The sequence below is a fragment of the Thamnophis sirtalis genome, unplaced genomic scaffold (assembly GCF_051295495.1).
Source record: "Thamnophis sirtalis isolate CommonGarterSnake01/CBP01778 unplaced genomic scaffold, rThaSir2_p1.2 scaffold_1, whole genome shotgun sequence".
In the NCBI taxonomy this organism is placed as follows: domain Eukaryota; kingdom Metazoa; phylum Chordata; class Lepidosauria; order Squamata; family Natricidae; genus Thamnophis; species Thamnophis sirtalis.
In genome coordinates this window covers 13,163,156-13,191,072 of record NW_028261381.1, presented here as the reverse complement: position 1 = coordinate 13,191,072, position 27,917 = coordinate 13,163,156, and the positions used below count along the sequence as shown (strand labels likewise).

Here is a 27,917-nt window from a genome sequence, read left to right as displayed (position 1 = left end):
CTTCTCTTTGCTGGCATCCTGCCATAAACGCAAGGGGGGGGGAAGGAATTTGGGGTAGTTCGGGTATGGGAATAAGAAGACAAATGGCAGGGGAGATACATTGATAAATATAAGAGGTGCCAAACCGGAATAAGCCAGCCACCAGGACACCTGGCCTGGGAACAGAATGTGAAGCTACATCGAGAGGCACCAAGCATCCAAGCCGTTCCCAAAACATCAAAACGGCCTATCATTGGACAGGGGACAGGTCAAGGGGGGGCAGGGAAAGGGGGGAAGAGTATAACCTTTGCACAGGAATACTCAGATCTAGCTTTACTTTCACTGCAACCACTTAACTTTTATAAAAGAACCTATCACTTCAACCAAATGGAGTCGAGGGTCTTTCTTTCCTAAAGACCTAAGTTGGGGTAGGTCTGACACACCTCACTCTTTGTGCTTAGATTATTTTGCCTGTTTTATGTTAACCAAAACCTGGTCATCCTGCATCAAAAACTTTGGGGCTTTGATGAGAGAATGGATGCTGTAACTCTGAATGGTACTTTTAGCTCTAATAGGACTAGTGAAACAGTTTGAACCTAACTCTGATTTTAAAACCTGGATTTTCCAATATGTAAATTTCTTTATTGCAACTCTAACTTCTTAAGCAATGAAGACATTCAACAAAAAGAGCTTAGCTACTGCTTCCATTGTTTGCTTTGAGCTCAGGATGAAAAATAAATGAACAGCTTATTTGGAATTCTCCATGAAAGAGTATTAAGAAGAAGTCAAGTTTCATTCCAGTTGACCATAGAAAACTCAAAATTGGGATGTTTTGAGTTGTTTTGTTCTAAGCTCAAAGGGAAATGTTGGGAGTTTGTTTCAAGTCTAGTTCAGTCAATCTATCCCCAGGTAACATACAGCTGGGAGAGAATGGATGTTGTAATCCAACACAAGTGGACGTGGAGAGGAACCAAGCGAGGGAGGATAATTTGGGTTAACATGAGTGCAAGCAGCAGATCTTGATGTTTGTAAGATCTGGACTTTCACAAAATGGAAACCAAGTCTGTAACAAATGTTTAACGGACTAAGATTTCAACTGGACATAATTTCATTGTCAGGGAACAACGTCTAACATAGGAAAGAACAGATTTCATTAAAAAGGCTAGAAACTGGCTCCTCACCTCTGACTTGAAAGGTTTTAAATTTGAAATCATATTCATCTTGAACATCCTCGAGATTTTTTATCATTTGCTCTATTTCCTAGAAAACAAGTAAGCTCATCAGACATTCAAAATCACTTAAAAGCAAAATGGTGGCATTTATCAAAAGAAATGTAATGACTTCAATGATTTATTTTACTATACTGTTATCAAAATAGGCCTTTGCTCCCCTATTTTATCTTTATTACAAAGTCTTCAGATAGGTTCAATCAAAAAATATGGCCAAAGCCAGGTTGGCCAGTGAATTTCAGGCTTATCAGAGTAATAGATATGAACCAAAGGATCCTTTGTCCCAGTTAAACCAGAATATTCACTGGAATAGTCAGGAATAGAAACCTGCTGCTGTCTTAATATCAACCACTGATTATACTGAGGTTTGGATAGATTTAAATTCAAGATCTCTGGCAAATGCTACCTTGTAATAGGCATCAACTAAGTTCATCAGGCTGGAGAAGGCTATGTTACATGTATCCCTTTCCTACCTCTGTGAGTGTCCCACAATCAACTGGTGCTAAAAAATATGACTACTCTACAAGTTCTGTCATGTGACAATAGAAGTAAGTAGATTTTGATAATAGCGTTGGGAGACTAAAATCTGTCCATTGTTCCCAGACAGCCACTCAATCCTTCTTCAATGCAGCTTCTCTCTGCACATTCCCCAATCTCTGCATCTGAACCAATAATGCATCTCCCTTTGGGTTATGATATGGCAAAAATTAAAAAAATCCCAAGGACCAACTCTTTTAACGTACTATGACACGGTTCTTCACATTTGTGACTTTAGCGTCCAACTCTTTCACTTTGCTCAGCATCGCAGAATTTTGTACGCTGTCTACTTGCATCTGGAATTTGAAATGAGAAAAAAAATATATCAAGAATTAAATGTATCATGATGTAGAATCCATCCTCATAAGGAAAATCTCCACAGCAGGAATATTTCATGACCTTTCTTGGGTTAGTTCCTTGCTTTCCATTCTGAGGAAATGCTAAGTTTGGGTAGACATGTTAATATTTGAAAGTGAAGTCCATCATCTGTACTGAGGCTGCACAATGTTCAATACAGGATGCTCTCTTCCAGGCATATAGAAGATAACCTACCTGATCTGTGGCCTCTGCAGCTTTAAGGATATTCCTTTCTTCTTGGAGACATTTGGAGATCATCAAGGCCATATATGTGGGTTCTTCCACAAAAGTATTCTGGATTATAGCATAAAATATAAGTGAGGGACTTACAGGGTGGATAAAAATTGATGATTTTTTTTTAAAATAAAAAAATCAGGTTTATAATTTTTTTATCAAATTTATTTTAATAAAATGCTTCTAAAGTAAAAAATCTATCTAAAGATAATTTTCTATTTAAGATACATTAACAATCTCCCCGTGGAGATTCGTACCCTCACCACCGTCCAGGCCTTCCGCACAGCCCTCAAGAACTGGCTAGCCCGTCAGGCCTGGGGATAAGTCTACTTTCGCCCCTCCCGAATGCTGAGTGAATGTTGAGTTTTACTGTTTAATTTATTTTTGTTCACATTTCTTTTGTATTGTCCTACACTCCCTTTCCTTTTTGATTGTAAGCCGCCCTGAGTCCCCTCAGGGAAAAGGGCGGCCTATAAATGTAAAATGTAACAACAACATTAATAATTTAGTTTATTCAGCCTGAAATGGAGCTTAGTTATGTAGCATGAGGCTGTATGTTCTGCAATATTTACATTTTTGGTAAACTCATTCAATGAATCCAAGCTCTGAAAGCTGAGATAACATGCGCCGCATTGATGCATTCACACAATTTCATAGTAACCATGAGATAAATCATAAAACAAAGTTCAGGAATATTCCTTTATCCCATTTTTTGCAAATCTATGTACACTACAAACTGTACGATTGTTTGAAGAGAAATGCATCTATCTACCACCAGGCTCTTAAGTGTGAGGAGGAAGGGCAAGCAGTAAAAATGAAACCTTCTAAGCAGCTTATAAATATAATATTAAAGAGCACCTGTCATTTCAAATCCATCATGGCAGCGCCTGTTAGCGGACATCCACTTCCTGCCTGCCTAACTTGTTGTGCCACTGCCACATCACCAGCTGTCCCATTAAAGTGAATGGGACTGTCGGTGAGTCAACAGCGGATCAGAGGAGAAACAGCTGTGGGACAGAGATGACAGTTGCTCTTTTAAAAAATTATGATTTAAATCGAGTTGATTTAAGTCAAGCCTTTTTACTAGTGATTTAAATCGTGATTTAAATCAAAAATCACCCTGTGGACTTCCAATATTTTTTCAATATGCTCACTATCCCAGAATACCATGAAAGCAGGCCTCGAGCCTACACTCTCCGTTATGTATTTCCATTAAAGATATGAGAGTCAGAATCCTATCACAATTGACATATTTGTAAATCCTAGTATCACTTTTTTCTCTAAGACATCCTTCAAACCTCGGAAGGGATACTTGATATTCAACTGCTGCATACTAAGAAATGCTTTCTGTTACTGCATTTATTAAAAAGCAGCTCCTCAAGTTTAAAGCTGAAAAAGGAGTGTGTCCGTCACACCAGAAAAAAAAAATTAATGAGAGACAAAGGCCCTGTGTAAGATCTAGCTTCCCACCATCCAGCCAAAATTTCCTTCTTCGTAATAATATATGCGTGTATCACACATGGAGGTATGGTTATGAGACGCTATACTACAAAAATGTCAAACAAAAATGACATAAAAGAATACAACACTGAAGACTCAGAAGCTTACAACTGTAACAAACAGTTATAAGCTATATGAACATACATTCCCTTTCTTCTTTTAAGGAAAAATTATGATGGAAGATAAAAGATAAAAGAAAGGGAAGGACTCATTCATGGGCTCATTGTTATATTCTGCTTAAGGATGGCACAGCAATTTAAAAAAAAACAGTTCATTTCATTACACTGTAGAAATAATCCTCACACTACCAACAGAATTATTCTAAAATATTTTCACAAAGGCAAATTAGAAAATGCTGTTGTACACTGACATGGAGGTTTCGTTTACTCTTTCTGATGTTGTGTTGTAATAAGAAATTGTTCTCCTGGGTAAAACGGCTATATTGATCATCCAGCTGTGACAGAAGATTCTGGAAGAGCAACGTAGCCATCGAAAAATCTTCAGCAGCATGGTCCCTAGAGGAGGAAGCGTGCGAACAACAGCTTTAGCATATCTTCCATCTCTTTATATTGCACAAACCCCAACATGCTTGAAAAACCCAATTTATTTATTTTTTGCCCTTCTGCTTAACAGTCACAAACTGACCCAACTTTCCAATAGTCCCCAATGTACTCTACAGGTGAAACTCGAAAAAGTAGAATATTGTGCAAAAGTTCATTTATTTCAGTAATACAACTTAAAAGGTGAAACTAATATATGAGATAAGACTCACTGGATGCAAAGCATGGTAGTTCAAGTTGTGATTTGTCATAATTGTGATGATTATGGCATACAGCTCATGAAAACCCCAAATCCACCATCTCAGAAAATTAGAATATTACATGCAATCAATAAATATCGGACCACTTGAAAGTATAAGCATGCATATGTACTCAGTACTTGGTTTGGGCCCTTTTTGCAACAATTAATGCCTCAATGCGGCGTGGCATGGAAGCTATCAGCCTGTGACACTGATGAGGTGTTATGGAAGACCAGGATGCTTCAATAGCGGCCTTCAGCCCTTCTGCATTGTTATGTCTCTCATCTTCCTCTTGGCAATGCCCCATAGATTTTCTATGGGGTTCAGGTCAGCCGAGTTTGCTGGCCAATCAAGCATAGTAATCCCACAGTCATTGAACCAGGTTTTGGTGCTTTTGGCAGTGTGGGCAGCTGGAAAATGAAGTCAGCATCCCCATAAAGCTTGTCTGCGGAAGGAAGCATGAAGTGTTCCAAAATCTCCTGGTAGACGGCTGCGTTGACCCTGGTCTTAATGAAGTACAGTGGTCCAAAGTCCTGTTGCTCAGTGGTCCAAAGTCCTCTTTTCTAATGAGAGCAACTTTTGCCAAAAGCACTAAAACCTGGTTCAATGACCGTGGGATTACTGTGCTTGATTGGCCTCTCCATTCTTCCTCCATACTCTGGGTCCTTGGTTTCCAAATGAGATGCAAAAGTTGCTCTTACACAATAGCTTACACAAATTAATAAATCTTGGCTTTCTAGCCTTACCAATCTTGGCTTTCTAGCCACGGTGCCAAGTATTGCCTGATCTCCATGGGAAAGTTATCATCATAGAGCTGATGCACATGTTCCAAGAATTTAGAATCCAGCTGTTGCAGTTTGCACCACTGACTCATCCTGTGGAATCAAATGTAATTAAATATAGGTTCTATTTATTATTCCATGCAATCAGTAAAATTTTCAATTAGTTAAGAAACTCCATTATCTGAAAGCAAATTTCCTTCTTTCTTATTTACATAACCCCACACTAACACACAAATCCTCTTTCATTAATGTTAATCAGTGTGTGTGTGTGAGAGAGAGAGAGAGAGGGAGGGAGGGAGGGAGGGAGGGAGGGAGAGGGAGGGAGGGAGGGAGGGAGGGAGGGAGGGAGGGAGGAGAGAGAGAGAGAGAGAGAGAGAGAGAGAGAGAGAGAGAGAGAGAGAGAGAGAGAGAGAGAGAATGAATGAATGAATGAATGAATATGTTACCACTACCCATCATTTGTTCCCAGAATTGTCCTATTTGGAAATAAGACTAAGGACTCAGGGTAGCAAATTAGCTCTGAAAGTTCTTATTAATAATACAGGAGAAATGTAAGATACAGGAAAAATAACTATTAAAAATCCAATCAATGTAATGTTATTCTCAGTGGACCAAGAACAAGCCATCATTACAACTACCAAAGGGGAACCAGTTGGTCCAACAGTTGGTCTAACAGTCATTACGGTAAGTGCAAAGGCTATAATCAAATATCAGGTTTTGGATTCCTCTTAATAGCTTCTCCTAAACAGCACCAAATGTTACCAAGATTTCTCCCAAATTATTCTAAACGCCTTCCCTTCCCCCACCCCCAATGCCACTTTCAAAAATAATCTGCAAAATTCAGCTGCAGGATAGCCTGGTGAAAAGCTTGGGATTTCACAGTTCACAAATGACCCAGTTATTTCAGGTAGGCAAGAATTTTTTATTTTTATTTTCTGGGACTCCATGATCACGCAGACTGGGACTGCAACATGAAATTAAAGGATAGATTGCTCCTTGGGAGGAAAGCTATGGCAAACCTAGACAGCATATTAAAAAGCAGAGATGTCACCTTGTTGACAAAGAAACATATAATCAAAAGCTTTTTCCCAGCGGTAATGTACGGCTGTGAGAGTTGGACCAAAAGGGAGGCTGAGCCCCGAAGAACTGAATTATGGAGTTGGAGAAGACTCTTGAGAGCCCTTTAGACTCCAAGATCAAATCAGTCAATCCTAAAGGAAATCAACTCTAGCTGTCCTTTGGAAGGATTCAATTCTGAAGCTCAAATACTTTGGCCACCTAAATGACAGGAGGGGCTCATTGGAAAAGACCCTGATGGTTGAAGGCAAACGGAGAAGGGGCCGGTAAAGGATGAGATGGTTAGATCTCAACAATGCAATGGACATACATTTGGGCAAACTCCAGGAGACAGTTGAGGAGTGGGGGGCATGGTATGATCATGGGATGAATCAAACACCAGGCAAATCGACCCTCCTGTCCTGTTTGGCAAGGAGGCGTCTAAACTCTGGCATGGACAGGGGGTTCTTCTCCACAGCCAGCTTTTTTCAGCCCAGGCTGCAAATCGAGTGCAAACATTGGCAGTGTCGACTATCGCATTGGTCACCAACTGGTGGTCCGTGGACCACTGATGGTCCGCAAGAAAATGTCGGCGTGGTCCGTAGAAAAATTATTTGCAGTTTCTAAACGTTGCACTAAACACTATTTATCTTTTTAAAAACTTCATATTAGTGGTGCAGGGGATTTAAAATTATGAATTTAGGGGTCCCTGAGCTCCGAAAGGTTGGTGACCTTGGAGGACTAGCGCACAACCGTCTGCACCCCTGCCCTAACCAGCACCAGCCCATCTCACGAATAACAAGCTTAATAATCCTAACAGAGAAAGAAAGAAAGAAAGAAAGAAAGAAAGAAAGAAAGAAAGAAAGAAAGAGGCAGGGAGGAAAGAAGGAAGGAAAGAAGAAAGAAGTTAGGAAGGAAGGAAGGAAGGAAGGAAGGAAGGAAGGAAGGAAGGAAGGAAGGAAGGAAGGAAGGAAGGAAGGAAGAAAGTAAGGATGGATGGATGGATGGATCACCTGGCGACCGATAATAGGATTTTGAGGTCTTGAGATTCCAGGTCTTCAGATGCAACCCGTGGAAGATCTTGCAGGGAGGCATGCAAAGCTTCCTGCACGAAGGCTACACCTAAGAACGCCGACTTAGGGCAGACCTACCTGGCGCGTCCAGAACCTTCAAAAGAACCGGAGACCCCGAACTCTCTCCAGCCTACTTGATTTCCGATAAAACGAAAGTACCTTTAAACGGGAAGTAGCGAAGCACGACAGGAGGGCTTGGACCAATCCGCGATAAGCTATTTGAGGGAGTGGCCAATCAGAACCATTCGGTTCCAAATGGCTGTTACGGGGAGGTGTCCTCCTCCCTGTTTTCTATAAATCGGCACTAGGACGGGGGGGGGGGGAGAAAAAGAGGCGGGGGGGTGAGAAAGTCGCGGGCTTTGTAACCTTTGAGGCCAGCGACCGTTTTCATTTTCGTTTGAGAAATAAACAGTGTTTACTCGATTTGAAAAGGTCCTCGGCCTGCATTGTTATTATATGCACCATTAGCTGGGCGTGAAATCCTATTGAAGGCTATATGGCATTACCTTCTGCGACTGACTTGGTGAATGCTTATTTTAGAAAGATGCGTGCAGGAAATTGGGCACAGATGCAAGACAGTTTCAAGAGAGAGGCAGGCAGGCGCGAACTTGGATGATAAACAGTATCCGGAATATTTTTTCAGAGGCACTAAGGCTTCCCAAATGAATGCCTGCTATATCGACACATTGGTGCCTCTAAGGCAGTGGTCTCCAACCTTGGCAATCTTAAGCCTGGAGGACTTCAACTCCCAGAATTCCCCAGCCAGCTAAGCTGGCTGGGGAATTCTGGGAGTTGAAGTCCTTCAGGCTTAAGATTGCCAAGGTTGGAGACCACTGCTCTAAGGCAGGTGTCTTCAAACTTGGTAACTTTTAAGACTTGTGGACTTCAACTCCCACAATTCTCCAGCCAGTTTTTGTGTCTGAGGCCCGATGCTGGGAAGCCTTTTTGTATTTTTTTTAAAAAATATATTAAATTTTAAACTTTCTCTTTACTCTTTTCATTTCTCTTATGCTTGCTTTTTTATCTGTCTACTTAAAAAAAATTAATAAAATTAATTTAAAAAGTCACACACACAAAAATAGCTCCACTGAACCTAAACATTCACCTTAGTTTCAACCTTTGGAGAGTATATATCGCTGTGAGGTGATTTTTAAACCCGATACTCAGTTGAGGAAGAAGGTGTCATCTCGGTCACTGAAGAAAAAACACCTTCAGCCACAAGCCGTGATGTTACCCTTTAATCAACCGAAGTCGGCCGCATACTACACCAAAACCAAGCCAAAGCCCTTTCTTGCAGAAAATCCCAATTCACACTTTGACCAGCAAGCGGCTTAAATTCTCCCACACATCCTTATAGCAAAACGCACATAGAATCCAAACTGGAACTTGGAATCTAAATTTGCAGCCCAGAAAGAGGAGAGGAAAAAATGACAGGTGTAGATTTTCTTTGTGCAATTTACGTTCGCTAGACGATCCGAGGTCATTTACACCAGCCTGGCGCCTTGGACTACAACTCCCATGGCCAGGCTGATGGAAGGTTGCCCTAGTCCAGTGTTTCTCAACCTTGGCAACTTGAAGATGTCTGGACTTCAACTCCCAGAATTCCCGAGCCAGCATTTGTAACTCTGAAAAAACGATCATAATTGACATTTTTCAGGGCCGTTGTAACTTTGAATGGTCACTAAATGAACTGTTGTAAGTTGACTGCCTGCACAAGATGTTGGTATGTCAAGACTTCATCAGCAAACTCTTGTGTCACAGCATATCTGCAGCCTAAGATTAACTCCCTGCAACTACATGGTAGGACTGACTCTTGAAGAACAGTGCTTAAAGTTTTCATTGCACATTCCTGGGCTCAAAAGCAGAATGTGTGTTTCCTACAGATAGTCCTCAACTTACAACTGCAATTGAGCCCAAAATTTGCACTGCCGAGCAAGACAGTTGTTAAGTGAGTTTTGCCCCTTTTATGAACTTTCTGGCCACAGTTGTTAAGTGAATCACTGCAGTTGTGAAGTTAGTAACATGCTAAGTCAGTGTTTCTCAACCTTGGCAACTTGAAGATGTCTGGACTTCAACTCCCAGAATTCCCCAGCCAGCATTCGCTGGCTGGGGAATTCTGGGAATTGAAGTCCCAGACATCTTCAAGTTGCCAAGGTTGAGAAACACTGCCCTAGTCCCTTTGCCAAGGGACCAAGGTGGCGCAGTGGTTAAATGCAGCACTGCAGGCTGACTGCTAGATCATCAGTTCAGCGGTTCAAATCCCACCGGCTCAGGGTTGACTCAGCCTTCCATCCTTCCGAGGTGGGTAAAATGAGGACCCGGATTGTTGTTGGGGGCAATATGCTGACTCTGTAAACCGCTTAGAGAGGGCTGAAAGCCCTATGAAGCAGTATATAAGTCTACTGTTATTGCTATTATTATTGCTACTGTTATTGCCTGCTGGGGAAAGATTACCAGCATCTACTTGTAGCCCCAAAGGTGCTTTTTTTTTTCCAAGAGGCAACTGGACTTTCTGTTTTTTTTCTTTGAAGACGTTTCCCTTCTCATCCAAGAAGATTCTTCAGCTCGAAGCTTCTTGGATGAGAAGTGAAACGTCTTCAAAGAAGAACCAGAAATTCCAGTTGCCTCTTGAAAAAAAAAAGCCCCTTTAGGACAACCGTGAGTGAGCTGGACGACTGAGAATTTCTATAGACTCCTACTGCAGCGTGATCAGTTTTATTTCTTCCCTGCACCGGATTTCTCCGGAAAATATGGAGAAGCCGGGAAGCTTCGGTTCTCCCCCTTCCCCCTACAGAGACTTCATGCGAAGGTAAACATTTTCTTGTCTATCTTTTGACCCCCCCCCCCAATCCACCCAACTTTTATTCTTTTCCTTAATGAAGAAAGGCGGATCTGCGGTCAGTTACCACGGTGGCGGGAGGGGCGAGCTATACCTAGAACAGCCTAAACACGTGTTTTCTAGGAAAGAGAGCCGGGTCTCGGAAAGCCGCCTGAAACGAAACTGAAAGTTAAAAAAGGATCTGGAAAGGAGGGGCGGGTGGCTTGGCGCTTTTTTCTTCTTCTTTTTTTTTGGCAGAAGGGAAAAAGAACGTTGCTTTGCCAATGTTTCCAATCTTTTAACACAACTTCCCTCTCTGCATGGGCGTATTAAGATTCGGCGAGTCCCATAACAATCCTGTCGAGACGGCGAATGAGAAAATTGACAAATGAGACGACGCGTTGTGATTTGCCTTGTCTGCTTGACCATAGATGGGGGCATCAGGCTTTGGAAGGGAGGCGCTCCGACTTATTTGTACTGCACAGGGATCGCTCTCCAACATATATGAAGTATGTATCATGTACAGTAATCAGGAATAAAGGCGAGAGTCTGAGCAGGTGGATGCTTTTTGCTCACCAATTTGGACATCTAAAAAGTTCTGCACCCTTTGAAGTATCAGCCTCATGTATTACACAGTTTCTTTGTTTCAGAGTGTATAATGGGTACCTTGTATATCTATCTATCTATCTATCTATCTATCTATCTATCTATCTATCTATCTATCTATCTATCTATCTATCTATCTATCTATCTATCTATCTATGATTCAATCTACAACTAAGGAGAAATTTCCTGATAGTTAACCAGTGAAATGGCTTGCGTCCAGAAGTTGATGAAGCAGGTGGTCCATCACCAGGTTATTAAGAAGTGATTTGTCTGGAATGTTATAGGATCTCCTGTTTGGGCAGGGGGCTGGACTAGAAGACCTCCAAGGTCCCTTCCAACCCTACTGTTCTGCAGTCTGTATACCTTTTGCCAATAAGTGATTTAAAGTAAAACAGACCTGCATGAAGGTCCCTAAAGGGATGTTTTATGTAAATTATCAGTTTCCTTTTGCTGCTTGATCAGGTGGGAAGTTTCCATACCAGCAGATTTGAAAGATGTGCAAGGCTAAAGTTTAGAGTTATCCTCTTAATCAGAACCAACACCTCAGCATTTATACACACACACACACACACACACACACACACACACAGACATGTTGTATTTGTGCTGATAAATAAATAAAGGGAGACTAGTATAGATCTATTTCAAGCTATTTAGCTCTCATCAGCTAGCCATACCCTTACTGGGAATCGAATGGAAGTAGTGATCTTCCTCCCATATTTGGGCATACCGGGGGTTGTAAAATAAATCTATCTATATCTATCTATCTATCTATCTATCTATCTATCTATCTATCTATCTATCTATCTATCTATCTATCTATCTATCTATCCATCCATCCATCCATCCATCCATCCATCCATCCATCCATCCATCTATCCATACATACATACATACATACATACATACATACATACATACATACACACATACACACACACACACACACACACACACACTTTTACCCAGCTTTTCTATTATCTCCTTGCTCAAGTGAATATATTAAGGACTCACTATAACATGAAGGTGTTAGCAAATACTCATAAAATAAAGTAATGCCAATTGTATAGTGCAAGGAAGGCTGTTGGACAAAGAATTCCCAGTTTATAGATATAAGGCTCCAGTCTCTTGAAATTCCTGCTGAGAAACATGTATCTGTTTCTTATCCCAAATGCCATAAGAGAATGTCTGTGGGAATGGGAAGAATTCTGCAAAATATCCCAATCTCCAACTATTTCCTTTCTAGCTATTTGCCTTCTTCCCTTACTTGTAGCCCCGAGAACTCAAATAGGACCGCCTCCTGCCACATACCTCCCAACGACCTATAAGATCTCACAGATTGGGCCTCCTTCGGATACCGTCGACTGGGCAATTCCGGTTGGTGACTACTCGGGGGAGGTCTTTCTCTGTAGCTGCTCCGGCCCTGTGGAATGATCTCCCCGCAGAGATCCGGACCCTTCCCACTCTCTCGGCCTTCCGTAAGGCCACTAAAACCTGGCTGTTCCGGCAAGCCTGGGGCTGTTGACCCCAAAATATGGTCCAGTCCCACTTGAAAGTGAGCGCATGGTGTGTTCTTAAATCTATCTTTTCTTTTCTCCTATTTTTTTTTTTAATTTGTATTGTTAGCCGCCCGGAGTCCTGCGGGATTGGGCGGTATACAAATGTTATTAAACTTTGAAATAGGTTCCATTTGCTGATCTTACATCTTACAGTAAAGGGAAATGGGATGCGGCATCCTACCTAAGGTATGTTCCCCACAATGTTTCCTCCAACTAGCCCCTCCAGCTATGTTGCATTATAGTTCTCATAATTCTCAGTCAGTGTGACCACTGGCTGTGTACAGCCTGGGAACACATAGCTGTATCAATCCAAGGCTGTTATACCAAATGGTGGAAGGATGAAGCTAAGATGGTCAGCTTTTATGTATCCAACACTTACAAGTTTAGCAACAGGGATTGACTGGACAGTTTTGACTCTCGTGAATGAAGGCAAATATACGTGTCCAAGGACAATGTTGGAGGATCCAGTCTGGGTCGGTCACCCGAACCCAAGATTTAGTTTTCCAAGCTTTTGGATTTTTGCTGGAGTCTTTTGACTCTTTCCAGGACAGGAGAGATGCCAGGATGCCACAGTGCTCATAATGAACCAGCTACCATTTAGTACTCCCCCTTCCTAACTAACAGAAGAGCGGACATATCAGGTCTTGTCTGATATGTGCCTCAATGTGCCCCCTCATTTCACGTGGGGTAGGGGGAGACTCCATTCTTCTCTGTAAGAACATAGCACTGCTGCTATTCTGGCCTGTCTGGTGGAGACCACCAAACTCCTTGCAGAATTGGACCTTTGACCAATTCTGCTATTCAACCATTGCATCAGAATAATTGGAGCTTACTAGGAAAAAATCATATATCTAGATAGGGGAAAATATAAAGCAAGATAAGGGTTTTATTCCTAAATATGACAATAAAATGGAGTTGCTAATTGGTTGAACGTAACAATGGAAAGATAACTAAAAGTCCAAAATATATGGAATATGGATAAATGCGAAACTGATATGGGGAGGTTGTAAAGCAGAGGTTTGTGTTTCACTTTTATAGATGAGAATTAAACTGAGTTAGCAATAGCAATAGCAGTTAGACTTATATATGGCTTCATAGGGCTTTCAGCCCCCTCTAAGCAGTTTACAGAGTCAGCATATCGCCCCCACAGTCTGGGTCCTCATTTCACCCACCTCGGAAGGATGGAAGGCTGAGTCAACCTTGAGCCGGTGAGATTAGAACCGCTGAACTGCAGATAACAGTCAGCTGAAGCGGCCTGCAGTTGCGAATTGACTGAAAATGACAACAGAAGGATAACTAAACATGGATTAAAATATATGAAATATGGATATATATATAGATAGAATTTTTAAGATGATGAATAAAATGAGATGTTTGCTGCTTGTCATTTTACATAATAGATTAAAGGAATTGTAATGAACATTGAACAGTGAAGTTTGACATTTATAGACAATTTAAGGGTAATCTAATCTAAGATATGGAAAAATGGAGAGGGAATATGGAATATATCTACAATGGGAAATTACTGAGATTTAAAGACAGAATCACAAATTGCGGAAATGTAAGGATGTATAATTATATAAAGATAATGATGAGAATAGCTGGAAATTGTAACCAGGTCTACATCTCGGCCAAAATTAGGCTGGGGGTGGGGTTTAAAATAAAATGACTATATATGTATACTTTTTTGTTCTATCTTTTTTTTAAGAAAGGAGGAGAATATATGTTAAAATTAAATATGTATATTGAAAAGGAATTATAAATACCATCAACATAAAATGGAGCTTGCTCAGAAGCTGAAATACACCAAGTAAATGAGATGAAGAATGGGAAGAAAAGGAGAAAAGTAATGGAAGAAGAGAGGAATAGGAGAGAGGGCAAGGAAGGGGGAAGAGGAGGAGAGAAAGAAGGAGTGGAAAGGGGGGAGAGGAGAGAGGAAGAGGAAGTAGAGTAGGGAAGGATGACAGAGGGAAGAAAGGAGGTAGGGAGGGGAAGAAGAGAGGGAAAAGAAAGTGATGGATAAGGACAAATATGGTGTACGGAGAGCAGAAGAGCTAATAATTGTGTTTTGGGAGTTGATGGTAAGATGAATTGATGTAAAGAGCCAGTGGTGGCGCAGTGGTTAGGGTGCAGTACTGCAGGCCACTTCAGCTGACTGTTAACTGCAGTTCAGCGGTTCTAATCTCACCGGCTCAAGGTTGACTCAGCCTTCCATCCTTCCGAGGTGGGTGAAATGAGGACCCAGACTGTGGGGGCGATAAGCTGACTCTGTAAACCGCTTAGAGAGGGCTGAAAGCCCTATGAAGCGGTATATAAGTCTAACTGCTATTGCTATTGCTAAACATTTAATAATACAAAATGATTCTGGCTATGCAATAGTATACATGTGATTATATGTTATGAAAATGGAAAAGAAATTTACTTAAAAAAAAGAATAATTGGAGCGGAGAGACCAGGTGAACCAGAAATTTTTCAAATGGCATAATGTACAGCCATGCAGAGAAATACTGTGTTTCCCCAAAAACAAGACAGGGTCTTATTTTCTTTTGACCCTTGAAATAAGTACGAAATAAGTACCCCGAAATAAGTACTTGGCCTTATTTTGGGGGAGAGGTTTTTATTTTTGAGGTGCCAGAGGCAGCAGGCATGGTCACCTCATGGCTGCTGCTGTGTTGCAATATTTTCAGGGAGGGCTTATTTTCGGGGGAGGGTATATGCACATGCACTCAAAAGCCCATTTGGGCTTATTATTATTATTATACAATTGTATCACAGCGGCCAGTTGTTTCGCCGGATTTGGCATTGGTTACTAGTCGGGCCCCACCCAGGGGCCTAGGACGTCGTAACGTATTTTCGTAATATACGTGCAGATCCAAGCAGTGCGGCTTTTTGCATTTGACTGATGGTGATTTTGTCAATTTTTAACTGTTTTAAATGTAATTCAAGTGCTTTTGGAATAGCACCCAGTGTGCCAATTACCACTGGAATTACCACTGCTGGTTTGTGCCATAGTCGTTGAATTTCGATTTTTAAGTCCTGGTATCTTGCGATTTTTTCATGTTCCTTCTCAGCGACCCTGCTATCACCTGGTATTGCGATGTCTATGATTGTGACCTTATTTTTCTCAACCAGTGTGATGTCTGGTGTATTATGTGCCAGTATTTTGTCGGTTTGTATACGGAAATCCCACAAGATATTATTATTATTATTATTATTATTATTATTATTATTATTATTATTTTAATCTGGAAAGGTCTTATTTTGGGGAAAACAGAGTAGATTTCAGCTGTGGTAGTTGATACTTGGAGCAGAACTTGGAATGGGCAGTAAGAGAAAGGTGGTACTGGACCTTGGTTATCTAATGCAGAGAAAACACACTTATGCAAGCAGGTTTGCAACCCCACCCCGCACACCCTGTGAGAAAATGGCTTACCTGGCATAAAAGTTTAAATTTACAACTGAGACGCAATTAGCATTTGGGACTTTCCTAGTTCGCTACTTTCATTATTACCCATTGTGCTGCCTTAGTGTTTTGAACGTTGCTGACCAATCTTTCTATCAGCGGCAAAAATTGACATACTTTTCTTTGTAATCGCAGTTTATGAAAAATAGCCTTTATGGGAACCTCTGAAAGCGGAGATCCCTTTGATGGTGATAACCTTGGCAGTCAAAGCAAAGGAGACGGCACTTTCTTGCAGGCCGTTGCTTCTTATAGTCAGTTGGTCTTGATAACTTCTGTGAAGGGCTCCTCCCATCTGGCTGATCATAGCAAAAAGGGATTTTCCAGAAGCACAAAAGAGTTTACAGTACTGAGAAAAATCAGGACAGCACAAGAACCTGACCTACTTGACACAAAACAGTCACGCTAAAGTCAGCCAACTTTGCTTTCTCAGCATTTGAAGTTTTGTAGGCATCATGAAAGAGAACATTTTTTATTTCTATGGCTAACAATTGTTCTGCACAATGAGATCTTAGAATGCTGTTGGTTTTGCTGTACTGTACCGAGCTATTCTATAATAATAAAGTTAAGAACCAAAACAATACATTACTGTATCATTTTCACCTCAAAACATAGTTTATCTCAAAATTTTCCCAGAGGCAAAGCGCAAATAAAACAATTTTGGCAAATTGATGATGAAGAGATCCTTTTTCTAACTGCCCGAAGGGCCCAATTCTAGATACACTGCAATTTGCTTTAAACTAGTTTCAGGCCTGTTTGAAAGTCACAATAAACCAGCTTCACTTTGAGTTTAGATGTAAACTGTAAACTTTGAACCTTCACAGCGGTAAACTTTAGGGATTTTCATAAAGTCATATGTCAAAAAGGCCAAATGCCTTCCCCTTTATGCACTCTTCACTTTAGAACCTATGAATAGTTTTCATAGCAAATTTGTCTTTCTTACTATTGCTGCTGCTTTTGTAAGGAAGTCATAATTGTTAACACACATTGTACTAAACGGAATGTCCTGATATAGAAACCCCTTGTGTGACAGTCAGTGACTTTTATCATAGCAGTGGCAAAATTTAGATGAAGATTCCCATGGCAAAGAGTTTGATAAGTGGCATAGATTAGATGGTTGCTTCCAGGGGTGGGTTTCAACCTGTTCGTGGCGATCCCTGCAAACCGGTTGGTCGCCGAATCCGGAAGTAAGTAACTTCCGCGAAGGGCGTGCCCGCCCGCCCGCGGTCCTTACCCGGTTTTGACGAGTTCTGCGCTTCCACGCATGCGCAGGACGCATACAGCGCCTGCGCAATCGTCCAGGAGCAGCTGGAGCGTCGTGCAGACGCTAGTACGCATGCGTGCACCGCGTGCATGAGGACGCTGCCGGCCCTGTTCCAACCGAACCGGTTGGAACGGGGCGAGAAACCCACCCCTGGTTGCTTCCCTTCTTTACTTCACCCCTCAAAATGATCTTTATTGTCTCATAAAGACAGCCTCTGCAAAGACTAGTAAAATGACCTGTGATAAAATCAAATGAAGACACCCCCCCCCCCTTTGCTAGAGTGGCTTTTCTCTAAAGATGGTAGCTAACCTTGAGTTAGGGTAGCACAGTGAGAAGGAGAAAGGCTCAAAAGTATAACCTGCTTGGTGGTGGTGGTGGTGGTGGTGGGGAGAAGTAATTGGGATTTTCTTTTTTTGTAAAAATTAAAGAAAGATAAGCTTGCACTAGTTTGAGTGTTCCTTAAAATGTTAAGAAACCCATAATTAGAGGGTGTTCTTGGAGTTACAGGTAAGTAATTAAGGGTGTCTCATGTTGAACTGGGAAGTGTACTATTATCTCAATTATTCCTGTCATTCCTAGTTCTACAGAATCATTATGTGATTGTAATTTTTTTTATATATATTGGGGAATTGTAAGAATGGGTGGATTGGAGAGCTATAAACATCATAAGCAAGCGAAAAAACCAAACAAGTAACTCAATAAATAAAGTTAGAAAGTGTTTATATAAAATCAGATTTTTGTGCAACAGCATTGGAAAAATATAGCATAATCATGTAACATGTACACAAGTTTAAAATATTGGGAAGAATTTCATTTCCTGATGAGGAACATCACTTTCTGAGGAAACTAGATAATCTAGGGATTATCTAGTTTCCGCTCTGGATTTCAGATGACTGTTAATTTAATTTTGTTATTACAGTAACCTGGCTTTAAATACAAATCTACAATATGATGTGTTTCACTTTCAATCACACTGCTGTTGAATTTCCATAATATGCTGTCTTGAAACTTTGTCACTTGTAAACAATTTGGTATAAAAGCATATTGAACTATCACAAAAAATTAGGATATATTGAAAAAGCCTAATTTTGTTTTGTGGATTGGACTAAGCATCTGACCTAAACTATTAAACTATGAAAATATTGCATTAATCTTGCATTTAAGTAACTTGGGTATCTCACTTCCTATTCTTCACACATGAAATAATGTTTTTATTTTCAGGTTTGAATAAATCAATTTCTCTAATATCTAAATTTCATTTCATTTTGGAAATGAAAAATATCTTAATTGAATAAGCCACAAGTGGATAGATCCATGGAACAAAATTTTGGTTAATGTGATGTTCAATATATACATGATAAATCAGATTAAATTAACATTAGAGTTTGTGTGATATGCGAATTCAACCTAGTTATATCAATGAAAGTTTGAATAGTACAATATATGAGATTCATTCTAGCCATGTCAAACCAATATCTGAACCAGATCAAATATTTTTTTAAGCAAATTAGGAGTTACAATCAAGATGAGAATTCTGTATATCGCTTGGGAAAATATATTTACAGTATAGGAAAATTAAGAACATTCTCTTATAAACACATATTAATACACACAAACTTGTTCATTTGCATTTCAAAATCTTCAGTATCTGAATGTCATTCAGCTGTATACGGAGAATTCAACTATAAGAGAAAAAAGATACAAGTTTGTTGGAATTAATAGATTTTTTTTTCTTAAATGCAATGTGAACCGCAGCTTCTTAAAAATAATTATAATCCCAAGAGGATTCAATTTATTCTTGTAAGTAATTTAAAAAAAATGAAAATGCCATGGACATAATGATTGATACTCCTTAAAAGTTTAAAAGACATTGGATTTGAGTGACTTCTCAAAGAAGCTACTTATTTTAAGTAGTATCACAGATGTCTTCAATCTCATATCGGTCATTCCGCTTATCTGAATGGAGAAAAATACTCAGGCATTTTGTGTCGTTGTGTACAGCATAGTGAACATGGACAGGAAAATGAAAGTAGGGAGACGTCTGAGGAGGAAGATAATAGCCAAGCATGGTAAAGGGAAAGGCTACAAAACCATCTCCAAACAGTTTCATGTTCCTGTGATTTTGGATGTGAATATTATCAATAAGTTTAAAGTCCATGGGAATCAGGTAGTCAGCCTCCCTGGATGTGGCTGCAAGAGGAAAATTGATATCAAGAGAAAGATTGACTGATGGGAGAAAGGACCAAGGAAAACTTCAGAACAGATTGTGGCTGACCACCAAGATGAAGGTACAGGCAGTCCTCAACTTATGACAATTGAGTTCAAAATGAGTTTTGCCCCATTTACCTTTCTTGCTTCTACTGTTAAGTGAATCACTGCAGTTGATAAGTAATTTGTTTGTTAAGGGAATCTGGTTTCCTCATTGACTTTGCTTGTCAAGAAGTCGGAAAAGGGGATCACATGATCCTGGGACACTGCAACCTTCATATATATGAACCAGTTCCCAAGCATCTGAATTCTGATCACATGATCATGGGGATGCTGCAAAGGCGATAACTCTGAAAAACACTCATAAGACACTTTTTTCAGTGCTGTTTTAACTTTGAAGGGTCACTAAATGAACTGTTGTATGTTGAGTACCACCTGTACAACAATATTGAGTTATACCATCCCACACTGCCTGAGTGAAAATGGCCTTCATGATAGAAGACCTCACTTCTGAAAGACAGACACAGAAAGGCCAGGCTGGAGTTTGATAAAATGCATGTTGACAAGCTACAGTCCTTCTACAGACTTTGGGCAGATGAAACAAAAGTGGAGCTTTTAGGTAGGTCTCAGCAGCTCTAGGTTCACAGAAGAAGAAGAAGAAAACAATGTCTTTAAGGACAAAAACACCATCCTTGTTGTAAAACATGGAGAACGCTCCCTAATGTTATAGGGTTGCTTTGCTAACTCCAGCACTGAGTGCTTTGAATCTGAGCAAAGCACAAGAAAACTAGAAGGTTATCAAGGCATTCTGGAGTAATGCTCCAGTGTTCGAAAGCTCTGTGTTAGTTCTAGGTCATAGGTCCTTAGGCAAGATAATAATTTAAACCAGTGTTTCTCAACCTTGGCAACTTGAAGATGTCTGGACTTCAACTCCCAGAATTCCCCAGCCAGCGAATGCTGGCTGGGGAATTCTGGGAGTTGAAGTCCGGACATCTTCAAGTTGCCAAGGTTGAGAAACACTGATCTAAACCATATAGCTAAGAAAACCAAAAATGGTTAAAAAGCAAACATTTGTTTGTTCTGAAGTGGCCTGCTATGAATTTGGATCTGAATCCTCTAACCAGAACGATTTGTTCAAGAACAACGGGACAAATTGCCAGTTGAGAAGTATGGAAATTTTATTCAGAGTTGCAGGAAGTACATTGATTGCAGTTATTGCCTCAAAATAGTGTGCTGCAAAATATCTATGGAATAGGTTCAGGGTACCAGTAATTATGTCCATGCCATTTTCATTTGTTTTATTAGATAACTTTGGGTTGCGATGACAAACGAGACTGGAATTTCCATTGCTAGGCAGTGCAGTTATAAAACCCGATATCACATGAGTGCATGATTTAGTAATAGCAATCCCACAATTTTTGTTGCTGTCATAACCCAAAGACCACATAAGTCATTAAATGAGAACCTCATGTGACCGCAATGTGAGAAGACATAGCAGTCCCAGATAAGCAGCCTGATGAGCAAGAATTATGGCCAAGTGGGTACTACAGAGTGTGAGTGGGCCAGTAGTTGCTACAGGTGGGTGCTATGGAGGGTGAGCAAGTGCCACAGATAGGAGTTTCTTGGGAGAAAAAGTGGCAGGAGCAGGAATGGCTTGCAACTTCCTGCCGACTTCCCCATTGACTTTCTGGAAAGCTGGCAGGAAAGGTGATAAATGATCACATGACTGCGGGAAGCTGCAATCATCATAATTGAGAGCTGGTGGCCAAGTGTCCGAATCGTGGTCAGGTGACTGCAGGGATGCTACAATAACCACAACTTCAAGGACAAGTAGTAAGTCTCCCTGGTTCAGATCCTTCGTAACTTTGAACAGTTATTAAACAAATGGCTGTAACCACAGGACTACCAACACTTTCAAGAATATGTTAACTTGTACATCAAAACTGAAGTGTCTACTGCATGGGCTATAAAATAACATTGGTGGATGCCATTTACTTATGTCAGTTTCAACTTATTTCATTGCAAATTTGGATTCTTTGTGAAAAAAGTAGAAGGGTACCAAAGGGCACGATATTTGTATCTGCATCTGTAGAACTTAAGATAAGCAGAAAACAAAGAAGGGTGAAAAGGATGGAATGGGAGGGAGGCCCTCACAACAGTCACTCGGGCCCTTGTGACCTCTAGGCTGGAATACTGCAATGTGCTCTACATGGGGCTGCCCTTGAAGAGCATCCGGCGACTTCAGCTAGTCCAGAACGCGGCCGCGCGAGTGATTGTGGGTGCACCTCGGTTCGCCCACATAACACCTATCCTCCGCGAGCTGCGCTGGCTACCTGTTGATCTCCGGGTGCGCTTCAAGGTGCTACTTGTCACTCATAAAGCCCTCCATGGTAGTGGATCTGCGTACTTGAGAGACCACCTCCTGCCAATCACCTCCCTGCGGCCAATTAGATCGCATAGATTAGGCCTCCTCCGAGTTCCATCTGCCAGTCAGTGCCGACTGGCAACCACACGGAGGAGAGCCTTTTCAGTAGTAGCTCCGACCCTTTGGAACGATCTCCCCGTGGAGATTCGTACCCTCACCACCGTCCAGACCTTCCGCACAGCCCTTAAGACCTGGCTAGCCCGTCAGGCCTGGGGATAAAGCTAATTTGTCCCCACCCGAATGATGAATGAATGTTGCTTACTATTTTACTTCTATGTATTGTTTGTGTCTATTGTCTGTACCCTCCCTTCCTTATTTTATGTAAGCCGCCCTGAGTCCCCTCAGGGAAAAGGGCGGCCTATAAATACTAATAAAATCCTAAAATCCTAAATCCTAAAACCAGAATAAAATAAAGTAGCTCTGGCAGGCAGGTTGTCTGAAAAAGTAGGTAGCATTTGGGCTAAAATATGTTTTGAATAAACAACTTCCATAAACATTTCAAATTGCTATTACTGCATTCAGAATGATGTTATACGTGCCCATCTCATTAGCTTCCAGAGAAGGAAACTGAAATTAGTGAAAAAGTATTTGAAATCTGTAAGAAGTAAAGGTCTGGCAAGAATGACAAATTGTATTGTTTAAATTTTGAGTCACTAATAAACTAACAGGATAAAAAAAAAATAAGGAAAATGAATTTCATAAATAAAAGCAATGCTTTCTGTCAAAAAGTATTTCTCTCTGAAGAATTGTTTTTTTTAAAATAATACATTCCAATTTTTAACCAATATATTTTATCTAGTTTTATCAATTTTTAGTTTTGTCTAGCATCTGTCTATTTTATCTCTGTTTGTTAGCCCAGGTTCTAAGCTTCTAAGCTTTTGAATAGTTTCAGCATCTCATTTTTAAGGAATCCACCTGAAATAGTAATCAAGCGCTGTTAAATCTTTGGGGAAAGCTTCAATAATTGTACTGAACCACCAATGTCCTTAAATTGGTCGGAAATCATTTGAGTTGCGACAGCCCAAAATGATTGTGATGTAACCTGAGTATCTGCCTTTGTAAATGCACCTTTTGCTATATTTCCACTTTCAGTTGCATTTACTTGTTTATAAAATGATTTTCACCTTCCTGAATTGACTTTTTAAAGTTCTGTATATTCAAGTTGCTATCATTCCCCCAATAAAGATATTCTCAACGGCAAACCTTAGCGATGTATGAAGAATCAAACTAAAGAAATAGCAGCATTTGCAAATCGACACTCTTTTATTAAACAGTTATAACAATAAGCTCTGATAATTAAAATAGCTTATTATTTCTCACGAATCAGTCATTTTTTCAGTACCTGCTTGTAAAACCATGGTAAATGGTGGTAGATTTTAGGAGAAACCCTCCTATACTACCCACCTCTTACAATACTAGACAACGTAGTATCAACAGTACACACCTTAAAGTTTCTAGGTTCTATCATATCTCAAGACTTAAAATGGACACCTAACATCAAAAACGTCATCCAAAAAGCCCAACAAAGAATGTTCTTTCTGCGCCAACTCAGAAAGCTCAAATTGCCCAAGGAGCTGCTGATACAGTTCTACAGAGGAATTATTGAGTCTGTCATCTTGTTTGGCTCTGCAACCAAACAAGACAGACACAGACTTCAACGGATAATTAAAGCTGCAGAAAAAAACACTACCAACCTGCCTTCCAATGAGGACCTGTATACTCCATGAGTCAAAAAGAGGGCTGCGAAAAATTTCTACAGACCCCTCACATCTTGGACATAAATTGTTTCAACTTCTATCCTCAAGACGATGCTATAGGGCGCTGCACACTAGAACAACTAGACACAAGGAGAGTTTTCCCCCCGAATGCCATCACTCTGCTAAACAACTAATTCCCACAACACTGTCAAACTATTTACTAAGATTGTATTACTATTCTTCTTCTCATCCTTCCCATTACCTATGTCCTCTCACTTATGACTATAACCTTGTTGCTTTTATCTTTACTATTTATATTGTTTTATAAGGTTTCCTGGTATGATTTGATTGCTCATTTAATATCCTATGACTATCACTAATTTATGTACACTGAGAGTAGATGCAGATTGTAGATTGTAGATAGATTGTAGCTAAATTTATTTATAGGCCGCCCTTTTCCCTGAGGGGACTCAGGGCGGCTTACAACGTATAGGGAAGGGAGTACACACAATGACATATAATAACAATACGTAATTAAAAATAGAAGCAACATTCATTCATCATTCGGGAGGGGACGGATTATAATCTTTAACCCCAGACCTGACGGGATAGCCAGATCTTGAGGGCTGTGCGGAAGGTCTGGAGGGTGGTGAGGGTACGAATCTCCACGGGGAGATCGTTCCAAAGGGTCGGAGCTACTACTGAAAAGGCTCTCCTCCGCGTAGTTGCCAGTCGACACTGACTGGCGGATGGAACTCGGAGGAGGCCTAATCTGTGTGATTTAATAGGTCGTAAGGAGGTAATTGGCAGGAGGCGGTCTCTCAAGATGCACCAGACAAATTCCTTGTGTGTCCAATCATACTTGGCCAATAAAGAATGCTATTCTATTCTATTCTATTCTAAAAATAAAATAAAAAGAAACAAAACCTGTGCAACTTACAGCAGTTTCCATTACAGAAGGGCTCAAGTGTTCTCTCAAAACAGCATAAACACTTGGTGACATGGGAAGAAGATCTGATGGAGAAGGTGGATCTGTGGAATTATTCAGACTTCAAAAAAAAAGACAATTATGTTTAGTGAGTGAAACATGATATACTTTGTAACACCTTACTTTTATTGTTCTCATATGTTTGCAATGTCTTTCCTTTCATCCCATCGCCCCATTTCTCTCAATCAAATTAATTTTTTTTTAAAGTTTGGTTTTTTTCAGTATGTTTTAACATCTCAGTTAAAGAACAACATCCTGCAGCAAAGTTTGCTAAGTTTCCTATATTAATTGCTTTAGAAAATAACAACTGAAACAAATAAGAATGATTACTCACATTTTGGAGACTGGAATGAAGACAGAGGGGACATAACCTTTGGTTCCTCCTTCTGTAGGTCTTGATACTAAATGTGAAATATGATGCAAGTTAAATCTGGATCATGACTAAAAATGTGTAGGAGATTCTGGGTATGTAGGAGGATGTCACTTCACACATTTAGCTCAATTAAGGGAAGGGAAGACTTCAGAATAATTTCTGACCTTCATTAGGCTGAGAGCTGTAGTGCTTTCCAAAAGCTTTGTCTTTGGGGATATTGGGATAAAGATACTGCAATGGGTTCTCAGGAATGTTATCTGTCGAAATAACTTTGTAATCTCGTAATATGTCTGCAAATGGCAGGGCTGTTAAGCGGCCTTTGTTATATGGTTCAACAGAGTGAAATTTCACTTCCCCTGCGAAGATAACAGAGTTGTTAATAAGAGGATAGAGTTCTAAGGAGCACTATAATATATGGTAATCAAATTAATAAGAGGATAGGTTTGCAGATTTTGCAAACGAGTAAACAAAAAGGACAAAGCACAACTTGAACATAAAATGCCAAATCCACAAATACTGCCAAATCGAATCAAGCATCAGAAGTTCAGCATGTCAGATCAAAGGATCAGAATTCTTTTGTATCTATCCACAAAGGATTTAAGGAATCAGAAAGGAAAGATGAAGATAAAATGAAGCGCTATGTATTTTAGCAGTACAGAACTTACCATTTTCAGACTGGGATACCCAGGTAAACGTAATCCCTCCTAAATTACTTTCACTAAACCTCAGCAAAAACGTCCCAGGTTTCTTGTCTTTCAGCAAAGCTCGCTCCTTTCCTTTGTTCACAAAACCCATTATACACCTGCAAACAGGATAGGAAAGTACAACTTTATATGGATGCATACCAGGGGTGGGTTTCAACCGGTTCGCGGTGGTCCCTGCGAACCGGTTGGTCGGCGAACCCAGAAGTAAGTAACTTCCGGGAACGGCGAAGGGCGCGCCCGCCTGCCTGCGGTCCTTACCCAGTTTTGACGAGTTCTGCGCTTCTACGCATGCGCAGGACGCATACAGCGCCTGCGCGATCCTCCAGGAGCAGCTGGAGCATCACGCAGACGCTAGTACACATGCGTGCACAAGGACGCCGCCGGCCCCGTTCCAACCGAACGGGTTGAAACGGGGCGAGAAACCCACCCCTGATGCATACGTGTAGAAAAGGACTGTGGAATTCACCTAGGAAAATGTTATATGATAATCCCAGATAATTTCTGGTTGGCAGACAAAGATCTACAGGATTAATCAGTCTTACAGTCTAACAAAAGACCACAGATGATTATGGAAGTGGCCGTGGAGGAAGGAATTTATTTTTCAATTGTCATTGACACAAATACAGGAATGGTATTTTGTCTGGTAGCTGAGCAGGTGACAACATTTAACTATTTTTGGCTGATCTGGAAAAAAACTGGAAAAAATAATCATCTGATTATTACTCAGATGAGAAACCATCAAGAACGTCCCAGTTTGCAGGCTACATTGGGAGATTAACAACAACAAAACATCCTGGAAGAAGCAGCAAGAAACCACTTCTATACTGCTGCCAAGGAAGCTGCATTGATACGGGCACAAGTTTCAACGTGTGTTTGAATTTGAAAGAGAATCTGCTTCTTTCTCCAGGTAGAACAAAAGCTTCTTTTTGTGAACCACTTCCTCGATCTCCCTTCCTCTGCCATTGCATTTCCCACCATCATTAATGTCTCCCAAACCTCTTTAAAAAAATAAGTAAATACTATTGGAGGATTAATAATAGTGATACTTTCAAGTCATATGCTAATTGGTCCAAGCTTCTGCCAACCTAGCAGTTTGAAAGCATGTAAAAATGCAAGTAGAAAAATAGGAACCACCTTTGGTGGAAGGTAACAGCGTTCCGTACGCCTTTGGCGTTTACTCATGCAGCCACATGACCACAGAGACATCTTTGGACAGTGCTCGCTTTTCGGCTTTGAAACAGAGATGAGCACCGCCCCCTAGAGTCAGGAACGACTAGCACGCATGTGCGAGGGGAACCTTTACTGTTAACCTATTACTGAATTATTTCTGCAGCAAAATATCAAGAATATTACATTTCGGATTCTGATCACAGAATTCTGCTAAGTGCAAATTGGATCAAGGTAACAGAACCAGAATTCGGCCAACTAATTCTTCCCTATGGATTTGCTGACTATCAATTATATTTATCTTTTTTTTTTTTTTTTTTTGCACAAGCAAAGCTTCTCCCCCTCCCCGGCTATACTTTTGCAAAAATGCTGCTTACCCATCAATCCAAAGAGGAAGAATGTGTTTTTTAATCAGATCCAAGATTGCTTCAAGCCACGCCCAAAATGTAAATGATTTACCAGGCAAGTGTTCCTGTTTACAAAATGAATTTGGGTATAGTATAAATGAAACAATATATTTAAGTACAACATCAATAAGCTCACATCATTTAAGTCATTTACAAAAAGGTTGAAATATAAAGCACACAGCACTCTACTGCCATTTTCCATCTAAAGAGGAACTATTGCTGAGTAAAGGTAGTCCTCGCTTACCAACCACAATTGGGACTGAAAACCTGAACTTGTTAGTCAAATCATTGTGGGTTATTAAGTGTGACATCACAGGACTGCCACTTGGGACTTCCTGCCAGCTTCCCCATTGACTTTGCTTGTTAGAAGTCAGCAATGAATTGTAAATGGTCACCAGTTGCAAAGCACTGACATTGAAATCACGTTGATTGTATGGATGCTGAAAAGCTGCAACTTTGAAGATCTATTGTAAGATTCCTTTTTCAGCACCATTATAACTTTGAACAGTTGCCAAGCAAGCAGCCAATAAGCAAAAATTGTAATCTCTCACAATGATTTTTAAGAGGGCTATATATTCATTTATTATCATGAAAAAAACCTAGATATATTATATCTACATACAGGGAGTCCTTGACTTACAAGCATTCAGTTAGTTACCATTCAAAGTTACAATTGCACTGCAAAAAAAGTGACT

General features: G+C 40.4%; 2 protein-coding genes across 4 annotated transcripts in view; both read right to left on the bottom strand.

Annotated features, from left to right (window-relative positions):
• The window catches only part of STAT1 (signal transducer and activator of transcription 1), a 48,734-nt gene extending 41,034 nt beyond the window's left edge, over positions 1-7,700 (bottom strand). For 2 of the 3 annotated variants that reach the window (XM_087707780.1, XM_087707786.1), the window contains exons 1-6: positions 7,625-7,700; positions 5,382-5,510; positions 4,207-4,351; positions 2,298-2,396; positions 1,952-2,041; positions 1,161-1,239 (exon numbers count right to left, since the gene is read on the bottom strand). In XM_087707780.1, coding sequence (XP_087563906.1) covers positions 1,161-1,239; positions 1,952-2,041; positions 2,298-2,396; positions 4,207-4,351; positions 5,382-5,509 — 541 coding nt within the window. In that variant the 5' untranslated portion in view covers position 5,510; positions 7,625-7,700. Of the gene's footprint in view, positions 1-1,160; positions 1,240-1,951; positions 2,042-2,297; positions 2,397-4,206; positions 4,352-5,381; positions 5,511-7,624 lie in introns of those variants that run through there. The other variant, XM_087707793.1, reaches the window with a different exon arrangement.
• A 10,821-nt stretch (positions 7,701-18,521) lies between these two features.
• STAT4 (signal transducer and activator of transcription 4) overlaps positions 18,522-27,917 on the bottom strand; it is a 49,309-nt gene continuing 39,913 nt past the window's right edge. The window contains exons 19-24 of the mRNA XM_087707774.1: positions 27,193-27,287; positions 25,610-25,746; positions 25,109-25,300; positions 24,906-24,972; positions 24,524-24,632; positions 18,522-18,935 (exon numbers count right to left, since the gene is read on the bottom strand). Coding sequence (XP_087563900.1) covers positions 18,909-18,935; positions 24,524-24,632; positions 24,906-24,972; positions 25,109-25,300; positions 25,610-25,746; positions 27,193-27,287 — 627 coding nt within the window. The 3' untranslated portion in view covers positions 18,522-18,908. The remainder of the gene's footprint in view (positions 18,936-24,523; positions 24,633-24,905; positions 24,973-25,108; positions 25,301-25,609; positions 25,747-27,192; positions 27,288-27,917) is intronic.